This window comes from Sceloporus undulatus, chromosome 2 (assembly GCF_019175285.1).
Source record: "Sceloporus undulatus isolate JIND9_A2432 ecotype Alabama chromosome 2, SceUnd_v1.1, whole genome shotgun sequence".
Classification (NCBI taxonomy): Eukaryota; Metazoa; Chordata; class Lepidosauria; order Squamata; family Phrynosomatidae; genus Sceloporus; species Sceloporus undulatus.
Window position 1 is genome coordinate 60,692,973 of NC_056523.1, and position 24,672 is coordinate 60,717,644.

Below are 24,672 nucleotides of genomic sequence, written 5' to 3' on the forward strand. Positions count from 1 at the left end.
GATTTCATTTATTTCTAGGAGTAAAACGCATTAATGTATGAGCTATTTCTAGTTTTTTCTATCCTCCTCCTTTTCCTCCTCCTTCTGCTTTGACACACAGTGCTATCAAGTTGGGTAACTATTAAACAGGAGAAATTTTACAATGCCTCTTAATAAAAACTGCTTTGATCAGTTTTTTTCATGTAGCATGTCTAAGTAAAATCATGTTTGCTACAGCAAAAAATGAGTCCCAGTGTTTTACATTATTTTTTTAAATTTATTTTAAAAAACAAAAACAATAATGTCTTCCCACGTGCCAACATTTTTTAAAGTGGTTTGAGAACCTCATCTATCTGCACTGTTGTATTTTATTTTTTTTAGTCTTTCATGGATTCTATTTTTATCTCTCAAAGGGGTTCAAACAAAATAGTTAAAACAGTACAATTAAAATACTCTCTGGACAATGAAGTATTATCAATTAAATATGAAAAAACCCCATAAAATTAAATAAACACTTAAACAAAAAACAGCACACATATAACAGGGACACCAGAACCAATTCGTCTATCCCATGCAGGGTTGAGAATAAAAAAAACCCGTTCCCAGGCAACTAATTTCTATTTACATGGAAATTTAGGTCTCAGATCCCCTGGGATAGCACTGGATGACAAAGAAGTTGGGTAGTCACCTGGTTCCAATGGGTACTGCTTATGTGTACAACACAGATGAATATAACAGAAAACAAAAGTACTACTACCAAACAGGAGAGTGGGAGAGAGAGAAAGAAACTTCTTCTGCAGTACTTACTGAATGCCAAATGACACAAGGGAAACGCCCACTACCAACAAGTCCAGCAAGTTAAAATAATTCCGGCAGAACGATCCTTTATGAAGAAATGCTCCAAAAACTGTCAGCTAAAAACAGAATGGCCAGAGTTTATCCTTTGTTTCTCCTCTTTTTCATTCATCTATAGGCTGTTTACAAGATGTCTACAGTCAACAAATCTTGATTGTTCAAGCAGTCAGTTTACCAAAATAATAATAATAATAATAATAATAATAATAATAATAATAATAATAATTTATCTATATTCCACCTTTTCCTTGAGGAATCAAGGTGGATTGCAGCAAAACAAAAACAAAACAAAACCCCAAGCCAACACCCCAATATTAAAATATTTGTTTTGACTGTGTATTTCTAATTGACATAAATATCTTCAATTATCAGTAACTCGGTGATTATCAACAAATAAAATGTAACGAGGCAGTTAAATCCACCAAAATAAAAGTCACTACTCTCAAACATTATCATTGTTCAGCATCAGATATCTCCTCATATGCAATTTGGATTATGGCACATCCATTTGAAATGGCTGTTGCACAGTACAGCATTTACTAGAATGAGGGAAAACTGTAGTTATACTACTCATTCTTCTCTGTTCAGTATCTTTCATTATTCCAAAGCTCCCAATAGTATTCTAAACAGTCCCTCATTTTCTGGAGGGACTCATGTTAGCAGAAGAACAGGGATCAAGAGAAGAAGCAATAAAAATATTTCAGAGAATTTCAGTATTCCTCGCATTACATTTTCAAAGGATAACAACTGGAAAACTGTCTGTAAGGAACAGTACCTATAAATAACAAAAACCACAGCCTATATTAAACTGAGCATATCTTGTAAACAGCCAAATCAGTGACATTATAGTGTTAATCAAAATGCACTGTAAAAAGAACACACAATTAAGTAGGAAATAGATTTCTGTTATGTTTGATCCTCAATTGAAAATGTAAAGTTTATGTACTGATTCTTATAATACCAGAAACTCCAACATTACATGTCACAGCTAACTCAATAAGTGACTCAGGACTGATGTGGCTGCATGAGACGTTTCCAGCCTTGAACGTAGCAAAATGTGTATCCACATCTTCATTTTTCAAAGGTTCACTGGTGTCACTTCAGCAGCAATTATACTTCAGGAGTATTTATGTGACTAGTATGCCAGGCTCAACTATGTATCAGAATTCTGAGTACCCCTGCTGGATGTTCTTTGTAATCAGTACACAGACTATACATTAAAATACTAATTCTGAACTCATGCATGGGCAATACATTTAAGCAGGCATGGCTATGCCTCTTCATGTATTTAAATGTATATCCAAGATAAAGTTATCTGAGTATGTTTTTAAAGGGGCACAGTATCTTGCAAGTTCTTTTGCAAGAAAATAGTGATCTACTATTTCAGCTCTGTGAATATATAGTTCAGAAAGAGAAATGAGAAATCACATGCTCCTCCTTTAAAAGATTTAAGATCTTTCTTTTTGAAATGTCAGAAAAGGGAGGAGGAAAGCTCATGCGTAGTGAAATATTTTTCCTTCTGACAAACCGGAAGTAGAAAAAAGGAGAAAGTGACTTGTCAGACTGATGCGATGATAAAAAGTAGCTTCTACATGCATCCAAAGGTTTTTTAAAAAAGGACTAAAGCCCATGGAAAAAAGTATCCTTTGGATAAAAAAAAAAGAGTTTAGCTCTGCTTGCTGAGTGAAAAGGCGGAAACACTTCAAGTGCCTTTTCTTGGCAGGTGACACACAGAAAAAATCCTTTTAAGCAAACTTCTTTATAAACCTGTTACCTTCAAAATGATCTCAAATGTAAACATACTAGTGAAGACATAATCTGCATACCCTAGGATCTGGAAGGTAAACAAAAAGTTACAAACATTATTGCTACAGCTGTGTCATAGTTAACAAGGATCAATTAACAGTTAATTACCTTTAACAGGATTTCAACAGTAAAGATGGCTGTGAAAGCATAGTCAAAGTAACCAAGTATCTGCAAGGCATAATATGTGCCACAGTAAGAAATTCATCTACAAATGATATATCAGAATTTATAACTTTGCCCACATCCACATCTATAAAAACCAAAGTGGAAATTTACAAAATCCAAGTACAATGGCTGTTAACAGTAATTATTTATTTCATTGAAAATTCCTTCATAGTTACTCTGGCTCACATGTTTGCAGTACCTTTTCTCTAAGCAGGAGTGGGGAATCATGTAACTCTTAAGCTGTTGCTGGACTCCCAGCATTCTGAACCATCAGCTATGCTGGCCAGCACTGTAAGGTGTCACAGTGGAACAAAATCTAAAAGGCTACATGATTCCCATCTCTCCTCTAAATCTACTTACTTCAACATTCTGCCCTTCCTCAATATAGATGACACCCAAGGATTTAAATGAGTTATTTTCCCACTTTATTTATTTTACTGTAATATCTCTATAAAGAGGGTAAATACACAATACTGTTCACAGTTAAGGAATAACCACCCAGAACTTCATACAATTATATTAATGAAATAATGCATTATTTTGTTTTGGTTCTTATCTTTTAAATAATATTGATGTCCTATTTCCCACACAGGCTTTATAGTCAGATAGTTCAAAAATTCTCTCAGAACACAGACTCTCTTTGGCATAGATCACAGAGCAAACATTTAAAGATAACCTTGTATGTTCATGAGTGTGAGCAGAAGTGATATCTGTGTATGTTTACTAAAAGACTTACAGGTAGAATTCTATGGTTATGTTAACTCTAAGCAAACATTACAGACTGACATCCATTTGAACAATTCTAATAAAAAGGCATTCATCCTGGCTAGGGATTCTGGAAGTTGTAGTCCCTCAAAAATTACACTTGAAAACTTTGCAATGAATAATATTCATATTACATTTACAACCTGTTCAGACCCCATAACATATATACACAAAGCACATTTTATAAGAATAAGCTCAAGATGACCCAATTCACCTGCTGCTGAAAGCTATTTTGAAATCACACATTTCTTTAACACTAAAATAACAATTCTGCTATAAAGAGCCTCAATTCAGAACAGTAAAGCCCAACAGATTTGCTTTGTGCTTTCATCTTTGAGTGTGTCATGTCGCTCTTTTGGAAATATAAGTAACCTGCATTTGTCTTCCTTGTCTCCATTCAATAAAGAAGGAAGTGGAAAAATTGATTTATATCTCCAGCAGAATCAGCATTATGGAAACAATAACCTATCCTGTCCTGGCTGCATGTGCAGCAACTCCTAAGACGGCTCCATGAAACTCTACGTGACACCACTCTGCCCATGCAATTCCCAATTAAGCACAGCATACACAGGAAAAAGCATACTTCCAAGCGTGCTGGATGGCGAATATTAACATTCTGGTCACAGGTCTGGTACAAAGAATAGCAGCATATTTAAATTATAGCATAGTCAACATTTGTACCACGGTACCATCATTTACACAGTAAAAACAATGTTTTGACGATTACATGTAATAAAATCACACCAACTTTGAATGCATAAAATTTAAGTAAGCCTTCTGTTGCCAAAGTCACACGTAAGATTTTTTTTTCTTTCCCTCTGTATGTACACACAGTATCCCTAAAACATTCTTCAAAGTGGTTCTACTAGTATGGCATTACATTATGGCTTAGCTCCAGCCCATCTGAAAGGCTGTATCTTTCTGTCTGAGTTTTAAGATCCTCAGGGGAAGGCTTTCTTTTGGCCCTCCACCATCCCAGGTGAGGACATAGGAGAGGGCCTTCTCAGTGGCTGTTTCCAGGCTATGCAATTTCCACTCCCAGAAGCTAAGATTACCCCTTCCAAATGCATCTGAGGATGTAGACTGAAGTCTACAAAAGCTCATGCTGTCAATTTCTTTCTTTCAGTTAGTCTCAAAGGTGCTACAAGATCTGTCTACGTACCCCTTCTCTGCTGTCTTTCCTTTGGCAGGCAAAAATTATTTTACCTATCCAGGCTTTTGACTGTTAACTGGCCATTATAGAAGGTCTTTTAATTGGGATAGACTTTTAAAAAATCAACATTATTATGTTGTAACTGACATTTCAACCATTTTAAACTAATATTTTGAATATGGTTGTTTATTCAGTTGCTTTGAAAAGTTTGTCTTATACATTGTTTTTCCTTAGAAAAGTGAAGAAGACGACATGCCCCTTCGATCCCTGCCTATCATGGTTGGCCGTCCGGGGTGTGTGTGTGTGATGCCTTGATGGCATTTCTCAAAAATATCATCAACACTTCCCTTAGATAAGGCTATGTTCCAACATGTTTAAAGGAAGCAGTCGTTAGGCCGCTCCTGAAAAAGCCTTCCCTGGACCCCCTGGATTTGAAAAACTATAGGCCAGTATCATGTCTGCCGTTTTTGAGCAAGGTGATCGAACGAGCCATTGCCCTTCAACTCCACGTGATCTTGGATGAAACCGATTATCCATTTCAAGCCAGCTTTAGGACAGAATATGGGGTGGAGAGTGCCATGATTGCACTGGCTGATGACCTTCGTCTAGGTATCGACAGAGGAAGTGTGACTCTGTTGGTGCTTTTAGACCTCTCAGCGGCATTTGACACAATAGATCATGACATCCTCTTGGAACGCCTGAGAGAGTTAGGAATTAGAGTCACTGCACTACAGTGGTTCCATTCTTTCCTCTCAGGCAGATTCCAGAGGGTGATGCTCAGAAACTGTTGCTCGTTCGATCACCTTGCTCAATGGGGGCCGCCATGTTTACGTACTGGACGCATAGTGTCCAGACGTGTCGCGGCGCCTATGATGTCGTGAATGCGCCAGCGGCGCCTCGCGACATCATAAAGGCGCCGCAAAAAGAAGCTCCAAAATGGAGCTTCTTTTTTGCTCCGCACGGGAGCCGTGCGATTTGGCTGCTGCGGCTCCCGCGCGGAGCAAATGGCGCCAGCGGGAGACCACCTCAAAGCGGCGGTCTGTATCCCGCCACAGGAACTTTATTATGTGCAAACTGTTTGCCTACATATATCAACAGGATGACGCTTCAAACATATTAACTAAAATGAAACATACAACTGGCATCCACAGATAAATAGATAGGTAGATAGGAAGACAGACAGACAGACATGAATAAATGGAAGAATTCAAAGATATAGCCTTGTTAGTCTGTAGAATAAGTATGTAGAGAGATCTTGTAGCACCTTTGAGACTAACTGATAGAAGTTGGCAGCATGAGTTTTTGTAGACTTCAGTCTACTTCCTCAGATACATCTAAATGCATCTGAGGAAGTAGACTGAGGTCTACAAAAGCTCATGCTTCCAACTTCTTTCTTTCAGGGGTCACAAGGGTGCTACAATATTTCTCCACATAATGAATAAATGGAGTTGATCCAAAATTACCCTTTTATAGAATTCAGATATAACAGCAAAATAAATAAATAAATAAATAAATAACCCCTCGGCAGGAACACAAGAGGAAAAGTAGAATTTTTAAATGAGATTTATACTAGGGTTTGCACAATACTGCAGTATGCATTGTGTTATGTATCTAATTTAAATGATAGAAAATGCTGTGGCCCCTTTTGTGCTAAAGTGGTGACTCTTGAATATTATTCTTCTGCAGACTACTTCTTAGTTTGCCTTTTGTTTACAGGCCACCTCATTTGCTGCCTCAATGGGATTGACTTTTAAAATGTTAGGAATTAAAAGGCTCTTTCACTGCAGTGATTCTTCAGGGCAAAGTAAAAATACTGCTAGGTGGTAGTTAGACACTGTTAGGTTTGCTGGTAAACCTAGCCAAAATAATAATAATAAGAATAAGAATAAGAATAAGAAGAAGAAGAAGAAGAAGAAGTGACTGTAAACATGTTATGCTTCAAGACTGGCTTATTTAAATTAATTACATGCAGGGAGCCTTTCACTCAAAGGTTTATACAAACCTGTCATTCTGGGTTTTAGTCCAATTTTTACATAACTTGTACACCCCCTTTTCCAAAATAGGTTGAACATTCTGGATCACTCCTTAAAGCCTGCAGTAAATTGCCTCAGCTACTGTAAGGCAACATCTAGAATGGATTCGCTGCCCCTGAGACATGGAAGTCACAGACAGCACTGATATAATATGATCCCCTGCTTACACTCTGAGATGACACATTCCCATGAGGGCTGTAATAACTGTTTACTCTGAATGTTAGAACTGCTTCTATATAAGTCTGCCTGGAGAGAAATGCTGACAGCTGCAGTCATTGCTCTTGTTCTCCCCATGGAGTCCTCTTGTAAGAAGCTGTGGGGAACCCATATACCTTCTGCAGTGAAAACTAAAAAATAAGATAAACAAACCAGGAGCCATAGTAGCAGAGTAAAGGTTCTCAGCCAGAAGAGATGAGAGAGACCCCAGACAGACAGGTAGTTTATATATACTGTACTGTAATTTATGGGAGGAACACAAGGCATTGTTAGGTTTAGAGCAGCTCAATTGTCTACTCTGATATGCAATGGCTCTTTAGAACTAAAGGCAAAGATCCTTCATATCACCTGTTATCTTACCTTTTTTAACTAGAGATAGCAGATTTTGAACCTGGGATTCCCTCTGCCCAGGAGATACAGTCCCTTCCCTGTGCTTCTTTAGTAGTCATTGGTGCAGTAACATGACTAATTAATTTTGCTTAATTAAAATCTATCTGTAACCTGTTGTGTCATCTTCAGTCACCAGGTAACAGACTTTCCGAATCAGCAGAACAAAGCTGCAGACAGGTCTGGGAGAGTCATTTATCCAAAAGGCATCTATATTTAAACAGTTCCATGTAGTACTTCCCTCAACAGGGCCCCTAAACTCATCAAACGCTTGAAAAAGAATGAAAAGCTACTGATGTCACCTAGTAAGGCAGTAAAAGGATATTGAACACTGGGAACTGTAGTCTCATAAATCCAATGGATACTAGGTTGAGGCATGTTCCTATATGTACTCACCCTTGTTGAAATACAGTTGCCCCTCCTAACTCGCGGATCTGGGATCCGCGCCCACAGATATCCACGGAGGGGCAATCTCCACTATTTCCAATGGCATGCGTGCCCAGCATGTGCACCCAGGCCACATGTGTGGGGGCGTGCCCCATTCAAGCCTATGAGGCTTGAATATGCACGAGCCTCTGTTTTTGTGGGGGGGAGGGATCTGGAATTGAATCCCCACAAAACAGAGGGCCAATTGTACCCCATCATTTTTACAAATTATAATTTTTCAAAGAGAAAAGGCATACACAGTGGCCACTTCAGTTGGATTTTCACAGATGGAATTTCTGGTTAATAAACTTGCATCTTACTACATCCTGAATATAATTAGCACTGTAACTGTGACCTCCCCCTCCCCACAAGATCCCTTCACTACAAAAGAATTAAGAGGCTAAATCACCTTACGAACAAATCATTTACAGTGCACCCGCATCATACACGGGTGCCTTTTATGCGGCTTTCAGCTTATATGATGGAACTATTTTCAATGGGGCTCAAGCATATGCGCTATTTGCTTTATATGGGGGGGGGGCAGAACAGATCCCCACGTAAAGCAAGGGCACACTGTATAATAATAAAATATGTCTGTTTTCACCATAGCTGAAAGACTGTGGAAAGTAGATTGCTGAGCCCTGAGATCCTGAATCAAGTAGTCAGTAGCATTATTCCCACTTTGCATGGAATGTGGTCATGAGGCTGTTAAATAAAGTTAAATAATCCTAGATGACTCAAACAGGATACCAAACTTGTGTTGTGTTCTCATTTCTAGGAGGATTTCCTAGGAAATCTACAACTGCATCTCCTGTAGCTCTTAAAAATACAGAAGCACTCTGAGAAAGAAAAGTAGAAAAGAAAATGGGCACAAAACATGTGTAGGTTGTGCACCCCAATATTACATACAAAGAAGCAAAGACACCCCAAATTTATTTTTCTCATCTGTAAATTTTCTGAGTACAAAATTAGGAGGCTGAGGTGTTCTGGTCAAACTTTTAATAACTCATTGCATGATTTGCATAATAGCAAATAATTGGAAACCTCAAGAGTGCATCTGAAAGGCAAAAACTCCTGGTGCTTAATAAGGGTGGAGAGGAGAGCTAGGAGAAGGGAAAGCTGAATAATCATTGGGTGGGTGGGGGGAGCTTAAATACCATAAAAGAACCAGATCTTATCTGATCTTGGCAGTTAACTAGGGTCAATCCTGGTTAGTACTTAGATGCGAGACCACCAACAAATACTGTAGGGTTTACATACACACAGACACACAGACACACAGGGAGAAAGAACAAGGAAGAACAGAATTTATATGATGGGAAGAGTGAGGAGAGGGAAGACAAAATGGCAGAGACTGGGCTAAAGCAGACTGAAACCAAGCAAATAAATAGAGGGGTGAAAAATGAATGCTAGGTGATACAATGGGCTTGGTCTCAGACATAGTTGGGTCCTTTTCCTAGTCAGAGCATAAGAAGAATCATGCGGGATCAGACAGAAAACCTATTTCATATAAGGACCCTTTCACACTGTACAATTAGAGCACTTTGATGGCTAAATCTATGGTATCCTGGGATCTGTGGTTTCATGAGGCATTAATGTCCTTTGGCTGAGGATTCCAAATACCCCTCCATAAACTGCAAATCCCAGGATTCCATCAGATGTTGCCAGAGCAAGTAAAGTGGAATCATAATCTCTAATTATGTAGTGCAAAAGGACCACCATTCTGTTCCCATAAGAGTCAATGAGATGCCCACAGAAGCACCACAAGCAAGAGGTAAGTGAACTAACATCCTCCCACACTTTCCAGAATACTATCTCTGTACTGGTGGTGCAGAGAAAGACCCTAGAATTCAGTTTGGAAAAATAATTTTGAATTATAAAACGTCTCTGAATTATCTTTGTAACTGAACCCTTCCTAGTTCATTTAATATCCTTACAAAAATACCCCACACAACTTTATTTAAATATTATATGTGAGTTCTTCATCATCATTCATTATTTCTTCCTGTTTTGAAGGCCACATTTAAAAACAATCCAGCATGCAGATCCTTTTGTGGAGTCTATTTTTCCTTACGTTATTTCGAAATGAGTGACTGCGAATGGGGTCTTCGGCTGCAAGGGAAGCACTGCTAAGCATGATGAAGACAAGAATGAGATTTGTAAAAATGTGGTGGTTGATTAGCCTATGACATCCCACACGAATCCTGTAGCACAGAATAAGAAAAGAGAACACCGGCATTACAATTGTCAAGTTAACTGCTTATGAAGTGTATAAACAAAGTAACCTAATTTGTAATATCTTCTTTCTTTCTTTTTTAATAAAAAATGTAATTGCTCATCTGGAAAGTGTGCTCATCAAAAAATCAATGCTGGTATCTCAGGAAAGTATAAAACAAAAAACAAACTGCTTCTTTTATATACTGCTTCATACTGAACTGTGTCTAAGCGGTTTACAACTCTAAACTAATTTCCCCCAACAATCTGGGTACTCATTTTAGCGACCTCAGTCAGGCAACCTCAATCAAGCTTGAGCCCTTTCTCTGGTATTGAACTCGCAATCTTATGGTTTTGAGTGAGTGGCTGCAGTACAGGTATTTAACCACTGTGCCACCAGGGCTCTACAATATCATATAGGAGGTGGCATAAAGGCTAAACAGACTGGCACTTATAGAAGAGACCACAAGGGCCATCCAGTCCAACCCCCCTGCCATGCAGGAAATTTCAATCAAAGCATACCCGACATATGGCCATCTAGCCTCTGGTTGAAGACTTCCAAGGAGGGAGACTCCACTACACTTCAAGGGAGCGTGTTCCAAACAGCCTTACTGTCAGGAAGTTCCTTCTAATGTTGAGGTGGAATCTCTTTTCCTGTAGCTTGCATCCATTGTTCCTGGTCCTAGTCTCTGGAGCAGCAGAAAACAAGCTTGCTCCTTCCTCAATATGGCATCCCTTTAAGTATTTAAACAGGGCTATCATACCACTTCTTAACCTTCTCTTCTCCAGGCTAAACATCCCCATAGGGCATGGTTTCCAGACCCTTCACCATTTTAGTCGCCCTCCTTTGGACATGCTCCAGTTTCTCCACATCCTTTTTTGAATTGTGGTGCCCAGAACTGGACACAATATTCCAGTTGGGGCCTGACCAACCAGCCTCGGGGCAGAATGAGGGTATGGCATCTGCATGCTGCACACCCTGATGCTGTGTACCAGACTGCATGGCGGGGGCCATCACAGCACTCCTTGGGTGCAACGTTTGGACATGCTGCATCCCAGGAGCAGCAAAAAGCTGACACCATGGTGGCAAGGGCACCTTTTTGCTGGAGCTAAAAGCAGCAGCATTTTGCCGTTCTTTTTAGAGCTGGATTAGGGCTGCGGCATGCGGTTGCCATGACCCCAATTTGACACTGAAAGGGGCAGTGGGGAACCACTCCTTGGGGGCGGTCTGTAGAGCTCCATGTGTATGTATATCTTATGGAAAGGGGAAATTGGAAAACTTTACAGATAACCGGATACAGCCTTTAATAAGGTCATGCTATGCAGGCAATATTTTATCATTTGGCAGGCCTACAAGCATAAGTATTTCATCACCCTGCTAGAAGTCAGCAAAGACATGATACATCAACAGAAATGACTTCATATGGTTAGCCATTCAATATTCCTCTAGCTAAAGTCAACAAAAGCTTTGCCACTCTTGAGGTATCCCTATTTAATACAAATTTGTTCGAATACTGTTCATAAAAGTGTATTTACGGGTTTGTATTGCTGAAAATAAAGAAGGAGCTTCCTTCAGGAATTGGTGTCATTTTCTCCTTCATATTAAGCTCAGATATTCTTCGGGGTCTAGGACCAGCTGGAACCTCTGGCTCTTCTTCTTCCTCTTCCTCCTCTTCCCCTACTTTAAATTGAAATTTTCATTAATTATAAAATTAAATTAAATTAAATAATATATTTTCCTCTCAATGTACATACATAAGTAATTACCTGGAACATCACAAGGTGGATAAGGATCTTTGTCTTCATCTTCTGCTTCTCCATATTCATTAATAGTAACCTATTATAATAACAATGGGAACACATCTGATGATAAATAAAAATTGATTCCACACACTAAACTGAGTCATACAGAACTCCCTCCCCTACTCTGAAAATGCTCAGAATTGCAGCTTCTTGTAGGGCCTATATAGCTTAGGATAGGTTTGAGAGCATTATTCTGGTTCCTTTAAACTTTAACAGAAATAGTAAATGGTATTTTAATATGTACTTGTTTTAATATTTTGTAAGCTGTCTTGAGTCCCACTATTGGGAGAGGGGAGTAGGATATAAGTGTATTCATCAACAGCATCACTGTCATCATTATCATCATCATCATCAGAACTATCTTTATTATCATATCTATCTATCTATCTATCTATATATATATATATATATCTAACAAAATGTGAACTATGACAATCTCCTAGTAAAAGCTGGCAGCTCATAAAATATCCAGTCAAGTTGCAAAAACGAGTTGACTTAGCATCTGGACATGCAGAGTATGGAGGGCAAGAAAGGACCCTAAACACAACAATACAAGAAGAAGCTGCCTTTGCTTGGAGAGTTTGTGGCCTTGAGGTTTGATACAAAGAGGCTACAGTTATCTCACATATATGAAAACAGTATATTTTAACAACTTTATAGAGTAAAAACATCAGTCACATGTGGAGACAAGTGAACAAAGAGTAGCAGAGGGCAGTACTAAATATTTATTTATTATATTACTTTGTATCCCACTTTTCTCCCAATATTGGGACCCAAAGTATCCATAAACTGCTGAATATTCAGTATGTAAATTTGAACAGAAGTAAAGTACCTTAGAATCCTTGGCCTTCTTTTGATCACCTTCTGGTTTGTCCCCCTTTTTAATATCCAAACTTTCTTTTCTACAAAGCAAGACAAGAAATGGAGGAGGGTGGGAAATAAAGCTACTCAGATGGTCAATTACTGGTTCTATTAAAAATAAAAACACAGACTACATGGCAACATAGAATACTTACACACTGAAATACATGTCAATATGTCAGATGTCACAGCCCCACAGCTATGCCTTCTAAGGCCTCTGGCCTTTCTCCTCTTTTGGAGGACTGTGCCATGCATGCCTGTCCCTCACCTACTAAACGGGCTTTAAAAGTGTCGTAGAGCCTCTACTGTAGAGAACCCTGTCTCATTATCACTGTTTTAACTGCTAGTTCAGCCTGCATCTGCATGGAGAAGATAATATATGGAGCAATGGAGGGAGGCATATTACCTTCTCCTTTGGGTTAGGCAGTCCAGTCTTAGTACTGTACCAGAATTAGGAGTGCTTTTAAACCTAAAGCAAAACCAATGTAAAACTGTCAACGTATGAAGACAGTGTATGTACCTATTTGTATATCGTACCCTGGTGGCAAGCTTGCTGCCAGTTTTGGCTTAGCAAAGCACATGACTGCAAAATATATGTGTACACTGTCTCAAAACAGGGAAAGAGTACCTCTCCCCCACCACACACACACACATACACACACACAACTGCCATGCAGGAAAAGCAGCATGAGTGGAGCTCCCCTAAAGGCTTTGCTTCTCTCCAGCTGTCACTCGTGCCTGAGTCTTCTTCCTTCTTTCCCTGTTCCCTTTTCCTTTTATGCTGTGCCTCATTAGATCATAAGCCTGAGGGCAGGATGTGTCTTGTCTTTTTTAAACTGACGTGGAAAGTTATTTGGAAAGCCTTTCCAGCAGGATATAAATATAGATACACATACACTTACACATCCATAGACAGACAGAGAGGAAATTGCATTGTGACTGCAAACTACTACCTACTACAAAGTGGCCTAAACATTTGACCAATTTCAAGAACAAAATTGATGCTTAGATGGAAGGATGAGATAAACCTTCCCTGCATCACACATGGATTGCCACCCAACTGTCTCTTCCCTGATTATCGCTTTTTCCTCCAATAGCTGATGGCAGCAGATGGAATTCGGGGGATGTTAGAAGTGGGCAGATTATTAGCTCCTTGCCCACCTATATTTTTTTCTTAATACTGAACATCCCAACCTGAAAACTGAAATGAACAGTTCTGTCCCCATCATGTGTAGTTTGATTCCTACAGCTAAATTGCTCTAGTGAATTCAAACACAATATATTTTCACAAACTAAGCTTGTTGTTATGTGCCTTCAAATTGTTTCCAACTTATGGTGAATTTATCATGTGGTTCTTCTGGCAAGGTTTGTTGGGGGGTGGGGGGAGTAACCTTTGCTTTCTTCTGAGGATGCCAGAGTGTGATTTGCCCAAATTTACATGACTGACTGGGGATTTGAATTCTGTTCTCCCAAGTCCTAGTCCAATGCCCAAACCACACCACCATACTGGCTCTCACAAACTAGACTGACTTTAGTGGGATAATTGAACATGTCATGGCAATGTTTTTTTAGAACTGAAAGTACTGCTTCAAACATTTGTAAAACAGATTACAGTGAAGTTTTAGAAATGTTTGAAGCAGTACTTTCAGTTCTAAAAAAACATTGCCATGACATGTTCAATTATCCTACTAAAGTCAGTCTAGTTTATCTAAGTGTACCATTTTAAGAGTGACTGGACTTTCTCATACAGCCCATGAGATAAATTCCAAAATCCATATTGTGGTAATACCTTTACTTAGGCCAACCAAATGGTCACCAAAATCATGGTAGCTTGCATAGACTTCAGTGTCTATTTGGCTGTCCTAAAAAAAATGTTTGGTATTATCAAACTATGGATTTTGGACTTTCACGGTTCACAACAACCTTCCACAGAATGTATAGTGTCCCAGATTCTTTCAAAGGAATCACAAGAGAAAAACAAAAGGTGAGAATGTTTGCATGCACTGTGCATTTCCTCTATACCTCGCAGTCTTCTTTCTCTCTTTTTCTTCTGCTTCTTCCTTCTGAGCAGTGTTTAGACTTTCTGCATCTGCTAGGTTATCCACCGCAATGGCCAAGAAGACATTTAGTAAGATATCTAATTCAGAGCATTTTAAGGATGCTACACAGCTATGGAAACTTATCCCTTGTCAACAGGAAAATATATGAATTCCTTGCTCTTAAATTCAGGGTGTTAACTAGCTAATGCAGCCAATATGGTGCAGTGGTTTGAGTGCTGGACTACGACTCTGGAGAAAAGGGTTTAAATCACCACTCGGCCATGTCAACGCACTGGGTGACCATGGACAAGTCACACTTTCTTAGTCTCACAGGATGGCCATGGCAAACTCCCTCAGAAGAAATTTGCCAAAAAAAAAAAAAAAAATCCCATAACAGGTTTGCTTTAGGTCACCATAAGTTGGAAATGACTTGAAGGCAAATAACAACAACAAACTAGCTAATATACTTTGCTGTTGCTGTGTCTTCAAGTCATTTACAATTTATAGCAACTGCAAGGAGAGCCTATCATGAGGGGGGGGGTTCTTGGTAAGATTTATTCAAGGGAGTTTGCTTTTGCCTTTTTGCTGAGGGTGAGACAGTGTGACTTGTCCAAGGTCACCTATTAGGTTTTTAAGGCTGAGCAGGGACTCAAACCATGTTCTCCAGAGTTGTAGTTGAATTTTCAAATTACTTACCAAGCTGTCTCCCAGACCTTATTTAATATTAATGGATATAGAGTATTTGCAAATTAAATGACAAATAAATTTTTAACATAATATGACTGCTTTGGCTTTTTGCCATATGCTTTGCTTATGAACTTTCCATAGGCATCTGGCTAGCCACTTTGGAAACAGAATGCTTCTTCTATGTTTGATAAGCTCCAGAGGTCCAGTTCTCTTCTCTAGGACCTGCTGTGGAGCACAGCCCTGCCACTTCTGGTTTAAAACCCTTTCTAGGGAGTGGGAAACAAAGTGTGGGAGAGGTAACCTTTCTTATAAAGAAGAATAATTGCTCTCAGAGGCTTTAAGGAGCAGCAGTTTTCCTCTTTTTGCAGAAAAAAATGAGTGGGGAAGCTCATTTTGGTGGCTGAAGTACAACCTTGTTTTATGGCTATCTCAACCCAGGATAACATAGCAGGAAGTGGACAAGAATAAATACTTAGTGGGAACAATTTAATAGGGATTTACTTCAAACAATAAATAAATGAAATTAACATTTTTGGTCTCAATTTGTAACACCCAAGATATAAGGTTTTATTATCCTAACAACATTTCAATATTCCACAAACTGAAAACTGCTAGCTGTTTTTTGTTTGGTCACTTCCTTTCAAGCATACAGATTTTCTGATATACACATAGTTCTTCACCCTTTGTTTCTTTTCTTAATCATGCAGCTCCACAAAATAAGCACAGGTATAAAAGCAAATTCTAAACTGATGATATCCTTAATGCCAAAAATTTGCCTAAAAATTTTCAACACCAAGTTGAGATGATGGGAGTTCCTCCCCATTGTTCACTGGGAGCTCCACAGAGTTTGGAGTACGTAATCTGCAATGAGGTGTATCTCTCGGTAATGATCTGTGATACTATTTTATTTATTGTTGCTTTGTAATGCTGTTAGAAGCAGAACATAAATGGATAACAACAGTAACTATTACTATTACCATTCCTATTACTACTATTATATTTGCTCCCCAAATTAATCCAGTTGTGACAGCCAATGAATTCCACACCAGCTGGTGGATACATATACTCTTGTGTTTTAGCCCAGACATTAAAGAGTTATCCAGGGGGCCAAGCCATATTCCAAAATAGGTTCTGCACCTTGGATATTTCCTTTGAGGTTTTTCTAGCCCAGCTAGGGGTGCATCTACACTGTAGAAATAATACATTTTGACGACATTTTAACTGCCATGGCTCCATCCTGAAGAATCCTGGAATTCACACTTTTGTGAGGCACCAGCACTCTTTGGTAGAGAAAGAGAAAGACCTTGTAAAACTACAAATCCCAAGATTTCACAGGATGGAGCTACAGCACTTAAAGTGGTGTCAACATCCATTACTTCTACAGTGTAGATGAACCCTAGGAAATAAGTTAGATGGCAAAATAGCAATGACTCCACTGTTCCTTTTGGCACCTTTAACAGTCCTTCATCTCCCTTATACTATCCAAAACATTAAGTTCTCCTCCCATCTTCTGTTAGAAAAGTTCACAAAACTGTACATATGGTAAAGATACAACTGGTGATCAATAATTCCAGATTCATATCCACATTAAGCAAAAAAATGGGAACAAATGATGCTTCAAGTAGGTTTGATGGTATTTGCAAGAAGAGGAGATATAATCCCTGTGTTTAACCAGATGAAATTCTACATCATCCTTAAAAGGAATGTATGCTAATAGGAAACCTAGATGCAGAATGGTGAGTGCTTTACATCCAAAACAGCACCAACAGAAAAAAATTATTAAGGGAGAAAAACAGGTAAAATATGCCAAAAAAAAACCCAATGAGGACGGAGCATGATTAGTCCAATGAAATGTGATGTGTCTGTTGCATACAGGTACAAAACCAGGGAAACAGAGAATAAAATAGACAGCATATAGATTAGTTACCTGGAACACTGAACAGGAGCATACAAAATGACAAATTTGTTACAGATTCAGTATGTATTTCCTACTCAAATAGAAGTTCAAGTTCTGTTCTTATAATCTTTAGTATACTAGCCAGCAACATAATCAACACATCAAAAATGACTGACAAGAAGAATGGAATCTTTCCGTATGTTATTCTGAAGTGTGAAGAGGTATGTGAAGATGGGAATAGCTGGTTTAAATACTTACTCATGTTCTAAAAAAACACAGTTACATTTTAACTAGATTTTTTTTAAATGAAAGGATACAATTACCACAGATGAAGAGGATAATGAAGTATACACAGACCACCATTCCAGATGATGATGGACCACCATATGCCATAATGCCATCATACATAACAGCATTCCAGTCTTCACCTGTTAGAATCTAAGAAGCAGATGTCTTATTACTGCATGAACATAACAAATTAACAGATAACATTTTCATTTAATTCCAAGCATAGAAAGAAATATCTCATTACAAATCCCAAACAATATTTGTGATTCATTAAACTTATAGAATTAACAATATTCTGTTCTATTATTTTATGCTCCTACATAAAAATTAAAAATTAGTTGATCAAGTTTTATTAATCTAAAGTTCTTCTAAATTGCACATATGGATGAAAGCAATCATTTTTAAATAATTTTTTTCATTTGTTGCTTGAATGAACATTTAGGGTCTGCCATGATATTTCTTATCTGTAGAGATCTCAGCAGTTGCTGCATACACATGAACACAGTACTAACACTTTGTATGTAGTGCATTAAAGGTATTTAAAGCTCTTGGTATACACTGCCACAATTTGAGAATAACAGTAACAAGTTAAGCCAATGCTACTGTCTTGATAATGTAAACATTGGACACAGGTGACTTGATGTCAGCAGAACAGTGGTTTATGTAAAGTCACTAAGTGAGTATGTGGCAAAGATGAGATTTTAACAGGTAGGTTCCTGGTTTCCAGTTTTAGCCGTTATTCTCTAACAGTTCTAAACTGACCAATCAATGGGTTAGTGTGAGGAAGAAAGAGTGATAATTATTAGTTTTTGGGGGGTTTTGGGGCTATATGGCCAAGTTCTAGAAGAGTTTCTTCCTGACGTTTCACCAGCATCTGTGGCTGACATCTTCAGAGAATTCTCTGAAGATGCCAGCCATAGATGCTGGTGAAACATCAGGAAGAAACTCTTTTAGAACATGGCCACATAGCGCAAAAACCCCACAAAAAACTATGGATGCCGGCCATGAAAGCCTTCGACTCCACAGTGATAATTATTATTAAACAGATAATTTTACAAACTTGTGATAACATTATATAGAACCATTTCTTAAAAACAGGATTTTAAAAAACATGGGAGCACTGAACACCTAACAAATTATTGGATTAGTTATTTTATCATAAGTATCTAATGCAAGTACATCTTCATTGTGATGTAATGACAAGCTATGTATGCTCAGGCTTCTGTGCTTCTTCTCTCCTTTCGGATGTGTCTATGAAGAGGAGATCAGACACAAGCTTCTTCTACTTTTAATTAACCACAGATTTGTACTGTGTCTACGCTGTAGATTATTAAGTACAGCTAATTAAAATCAACCCAGATGCATTAGAAAAGAACTGAGAATGGCATCTTTCAGGCTGAATCTGCACTGCAGAAATAATGCAGTTTGTACCACTTTAATTGTCATGGTTCAATACTATGGAATTCTGTGATCTGTAGTTTTATGGGGTATTTAGCCTTCTCTGTCAGAGAACTCTAGTGCCACAACAACAGGGTGACCAGACATCCTCCTTTTCCAGGATATGTCCTATATTTCTACCTTCTGTTCATGAAAAATTTCAAAATGTCCTCCATTATCAGCAAGGCTAAGAAGTATGACTTTATATTTTTGTTAGTGTTTTTAGATTTAATTTGGTAATGTGTTACATTTTTCTTGAATGTCCTACAATCTGTGGTGTTCCATCCTCCTTTGTGGTTATGACATCTGGTCACCCTGCACAACAAACTACAAATCCCAAGATTCCATACGATGGAGCCATAGCCGTTAAAGCAGTGTCAAATTACATTATTACTGCATGGCAGATTCAGCCCCAGTAAAACATAGCCAAGATTACTGTATGTACTCATATATGAAATATAAAAAGTTTGGTCAAAAAATTGACCCAAAAAACCTGACTTGACTTATCCATGGGTCAATGTAAGTACTATAGCTTAACTCTTATTTAAAATAAGGAACCATCTCCTGGTGAAAAGCAAGAGTATAATACATGAAGCACTGACCCCTTTCTACTCTCTCATCCATCCAGAATAAGCACAGAGTTCTATCTGCTAGAATTTTATAAGTTCATTGACATTGTTTTGCTTTGCTCCATCCTTTAGATCCTTTGCTATATGCCCCTAAATTTTACCCTCGACTTATCCACAGGTCATAGCAAAATCCATAATTTTGGCCCCCAAACTTGCCTTCGACTTATACATAAAGTTGACTTATACTTGAGTATATACCACAGTCTGTCTGGGTCAGGCATAATGGCATAATGCAATCAAATAAAAATAGAAGTTAAAGTTCCCTCTCCTCTCCTCACAATTATGCCAAAGGACTGGGAAAGGGGAAGATGGTGATCTCAAGGCTTTATTTACATAGCAATAGACCCTATTGTATTTATTGCTGCTTTTTGGATGACAATTCCTAGATTCACCAAGCAATCCTGGCCACTGGACATGTGAAGCAGGAGGTTCTAGGAGTTGTGGTCTAAAAGAAGTAAGACCTCATTCAAATGTAGTCAACAAATAGAAGTAGGCTAGCCATTTCCTTTTGAAGTCCCTTTGAAAACCATTGCAAAAAAATGTAATGTTTCTAGAATTCAGGCCACTCATAATTTACAAATATGAATCAGGATTCTTGAGTTCTAGAAATCCTAGAACAAAGTTTTTCTGGAACTGCTAGAAATGTTGTTTTCACCTTTTTAGAATAAATTCAGTTCCTTCTTTATATCACACTGCAGAATATGGTAAAGCGTACCACTAAGTAGAGTCAAACTGTATTGACACTGGAGTTTATCACACAGGGCACTTACCACTGCCCAAATGTTGCCCAAGTATTTCCCAAACGTTTCAGGGGGTGGGATCATCCGTCGCATTTCTGAAACATCTTAGAGGCTTCCCGCTTTCTTTCTGTCATGGAAGCGTTTGTGAGGAAACCTCAGAAAAGCAATTTTTATTAATGAAAAATCCTGTTAATAAAAATGGCCTTTCTGAGGCTTCCTCACGAATGCTTCTGCCACAGAAGGAAAGCAGGAAGCGTCTATAACGTTTCAGAAGCGTGACAGGTGATCTCACCTCTGGCGCTCCTGAAACGTTTGGGAAACACTTGGGCAATGTTTGGGCAGCGGTAAGTGCCCTGTGTAATAAACTCCGTAGTCACATGCAATGGGATCTCAATATCATGAAAATGCATTTCAGCCCCAGTAAAAGAACTACAACAGATAAAAAATGTGCTTCCACTCTTTAAAGGCTAACTCATATACAATCTTTTCTAATATGAAGGCTAATTTTCATTTCAGACATTGTTTGTAATGTCTGGATGAAGATATAATTTTCTTTTCCTTTTTTATCATTCTAAGATCATTAAGATCAAAAATAACTTCCTCATTTATTTATCTGTAGCCAAAAAGATACTCATGCTGATATCAGACATTATGAAAATATCTTCCTGTAACCTTTTCAACTAAATACTTCCTTATAATCTTTTCAACCAACCAACCAAACAAACAAACAAATCAGGTACATTCAAATATTTTTAATCCAGCTAACTATACACTAATTTACTTTTATTTGAAATATTATCTAATGAACTCAGTGTATTAACCTCTAAATAAATATGCACAGAGCTGTCCAGTAAAGCTAACATCCTATTCATACTAACTTGGAAATAAGTCCTGTTGAGACATACTTCCAAGATAACCTGCATAGAACATAATTTTTGCAACATCTAAAAATGTCAAGATACCAGTTGCTGTGCCAATTATACAATGGCTGTGTAAATTCCCAAATTCTTAAGACACAACAGCACTATTGGCATATTCCGGCACAAAAAGTGGTTAAACTAAAGGAAATTTCCTTTAAAATAATATGTTTTGAGATTTTTTTAAAAAAGGACAGTAAACTCTATCATTATGATATGCTTTCAATTTTTTTTTAAAAAAGCAGTAATACCTGCAATCTAGTAAGTCTTTTATATGTATATGTTGTATAATCAGATTTCCATTTACTGAACCAAGCATTTCCTTCTATTTCCATGCTATAACCCCTTACAATCTGCTTTGGAAGGCTCACTTCCAGCTTTTACAGCAGATTTTAGAGAGAGGCTGGAAGGCTGCAGAAGACGAAAGAATTCATGGCTCTCAGGGATCTGGTATATTGATGGATGGAAAGTGGTAGATTCCACCCAGAGCAAAGAAAGAAAGAAGCTTTGCTGCATATATGAATAACGTTTAGCTCCCAGCCCAAAGCCTGGCTAATATATCAAGATAGAACCTTTAAACTTGTGAAACCTAAACAGTTAACCATAAGGGAATGTTTTCTGTTTGTTTGGTTTTGTTTGTTTATTTACATTCAGTTACTCTGTTTTTTAAAGTTAAATTTTGGATGAACAAAGACAACTTAATTTAATGACATTAACATAAAAGCTATGTTGCATAAATAGATTGAATACATGATATGAACAGATGATACAAAATGATGCAGAAATTACCAAAATATTGACTTCAATGAGCAGAATGCTATTTAACACAAACAGAATTAATAAATTGTTGTGATAGTGATTTGGGGCTTTTTTTTAGGAGACAGGATTACTTAGACACTTTTGTTTTTCAAAGATAAAATGTCTTATAGTGGGTGAAAGAAATTTACCTGGAATACAGTTAAAAGAGCTTGTGGGAAATTATCGAAGGTGCTCCGTTTTGTTTGAGTTTCATCAAAATTAAATTTGCCTCCAAACAGCTGCATTCCAAGCAATGAGAAGATTATGATGAAGAGGAAAAGCAGAAGCAACAGTGAAGCAATGGACTTCATTGAGTTTAACAAGGATGCTACCAAGTTGCTCAGGGATGTCCAGTGCCTATAAATTAAAATGCGTGTGTTAACAAAAAAAAAACTGTAAAAGAACAGTGCGTGATGAAATATTACGAAAGAGCTGCAGATCATACAAGTGTCAATAAAACTTAGCAGCAAGTAAAACAAAAACAAAAAACAAAACAAAACAAACTACTAACAAGTATCACTCTTTAATTCCTCTTACCTGGTTACTTTAAAAATACGGAGCAGACGAACACAGCGAAACACTGAAATGCCCAGGGGTGACATGATTTCTAACTCCACCAAGATGGTTTCAACAATGCCGCCACAGACCACGAAGCAGTCAAAACGATTAAAAAGGGACACAAAGTAAGACTGCAGGCCCAGACTATACATTTTTACTAACATTTCACAGGTGAATAAAGCCAGAAGAACTTTGTTTGCAATATCTGCAGGTGGGGAAAAAATCAGAAAATTATATTGAGGTATATGCCTCTGATTCATTTTGTGCAGAAAGCAAGCAATGGTTTTGTTTCTAATTTCATCTCTAATCCTTTTCCCTAAATCAAGATGATACTGCATATACCTACCAAAAACACTACTTACAATCAAAGAAATTCAGGCAATAAAATGTCAAAGTCAATTTTTCATTGCTTTCATATAACAAATAACATATGTGTCATATGTTTAATAATGGCATGATTCAAAGTTAGTAAAGCCCTGATGTTCAGCACCAAATTCAGCATATGACAGGCCTGTCTTGTTGCCTCCTGTAACGTAAGGACTACCTGGTAATTTTATGCACTGAGAACAACTGATAAAAATCATCAGGAGAATCCCTATATGATGCAGTGGCAATCCCTTCTCGATAACCTCCTAACATGGAGAAGCAACTTCTGTTGTTATTGTAATACAAGGACCACTGTTAGTCTCAAAGGTGCTACAAGGTCCCTTTGCATACAGGGGAATGCATAACTGTGACAAACAAATGAAGCCCACAGCCCATAGGTCTACAATCTAAGCTATAGAAAATGTACTGTGGACTACAATACACATATGTTCTAGTAAAAACCTATACGGTACCCAAAATTATCTCATTTCTTCCCAAGGTTCTGTTTAAGACAACTAACATATTTTATACAACATAGAATTACTAAAGCCAGCATGGCACAGTGGTTTGAGCACTGGGTTATGACTCTGGAGTTTGAATCCTGGCTCGGTCATATAAACTTTAAGCCTTGGGCAAGTCACACTCTCTCAGCTTCAGAGGATAGCAATGGCAAACCTCCTCTAAGGAAACCTGCCAAGAAAACCCATGACAGGGTTGCCTTAGGGTCGGCATAAAGTGGAAACAACTGGAAGACACATAAAAACAACAGAATTGCTAAAAAATAAAGGTATACACTCAATTTCTATTAGCTATTGCATGACATTTTAAAAATAAGTATTTCACTTTTACCTTGTATTTGTGTCAACCAATCAGGCTGATCATAATGCTCAGATGAGATAGTTAATGTATTCAGGAAGACGAGTACAATCACTAACCAATAAAATGAAACAGATTTTACAGCAGCCCTGCATTTTCTCCGATTGAATCTGTTCCATCGTCGCCAGCGTCGACTAAAATTTAAAACAATGGAGGCATTATAATATAGACTTAATTTAGAAAAATTAGGTAAGAAAAAAATCTGTTTGGTAAGGATATCTTAGTCCACTGTCTTGGTAGTATCACAGGAGGGGCCATGCCCACATGCCCAGTCACCGTAACACAGGGAGAAAGGACATCTGAGAATTAGTGAGTGATTTAAAGGGACAGATGAGTCTGTAAAGGATGTAGATAGTTCTCTGCTAAAAGCCAGAATTAGCACTTTGAAATGATTCCCAGTAAAATTTGACAACCCAGTATGTGAAATAAACTGCTGCCATTATACACTGTGATTTGTCACATCTAATAAGCATTCTAGCAGCTGCATCCTCAAATAAATGGAGCATCAGAACTTTCTTCCACAGGAGCCTAGATAGGCCACATCATAGCACCCCACTCCAAACGTGACCAAGGTGCATTTGACTCTGAATGGATATTGTACCACTGAGTCATTAGTGGTTCAGTTTCATATATTTTTTTCAGTTCAGATATACTAATTTGTACATTTATTCCATGTACCTCTGGCTCAGATTATTAAACTAAATATTGAATGAGCTGGTAAACACCTGTAGGCATTGCTAGGTTTGGGGCACACCCATTGCTGGAACTGTTGATACA

At 37.9% G+C, this 24,672-nt stretch overlaps 1 protein-coding gene across 13 annotated transcripts in view; it reads right to left on the reverse strand.

Moving 5' to 3' along the window:
* The window catches only part of CACNA1D (calcium voltage-gated channel subunit alpha1 D), a 319,633-nt gene that overhangs the window by 109,715 nt on the left and 185,246 nt on the right, over positions 1-24,672 (reverse strand). For all 13 annotated transcript variants that reach the window (XM_042448733.1, XM_042448732.1, XM_042448729.1 and 10 more), the window contains 11 exons: positions 23,869-24,029; positions 22,633-22,858; positions 22,245-22,452; positions 17,604-17,724; positions 14,686-14,800; positions 12,635-12,704; positions 11,767-11,836; positions 11,536-11,680; positions 9,860-9,989; positions 2,749-2,808; positions 787-893 (listed from right to left, as the gene is read on the reverse strand). In XM_042448733.1, the coding sequence (XP_042304667.1) occupies positions 787-893; positions 2,749-2,808; positions 9,860-9,989; positions 11,536-11,680; positions 11,767-11,836; positions 12,635-12,704; positions 14,686-14,800; positions 17,604-17,724; positions 22,245-22,452; positions 22,633-22,858; positions 23,869-24,029 (1,413 nt within the window). The remainder of the gene's footprint in view (positions 1-786; positions 894-2,748; positions 2,809-9,859; positions 9,990-11,535; positions 11,681-11,766; positions 11,837-12,634; positions 12,705-14,685; positions 14,801-17,603; positions 17,725-22,244; positions 22,453-22,632; positions 22,859-23,868; positions 24,030-24,672) is intronic.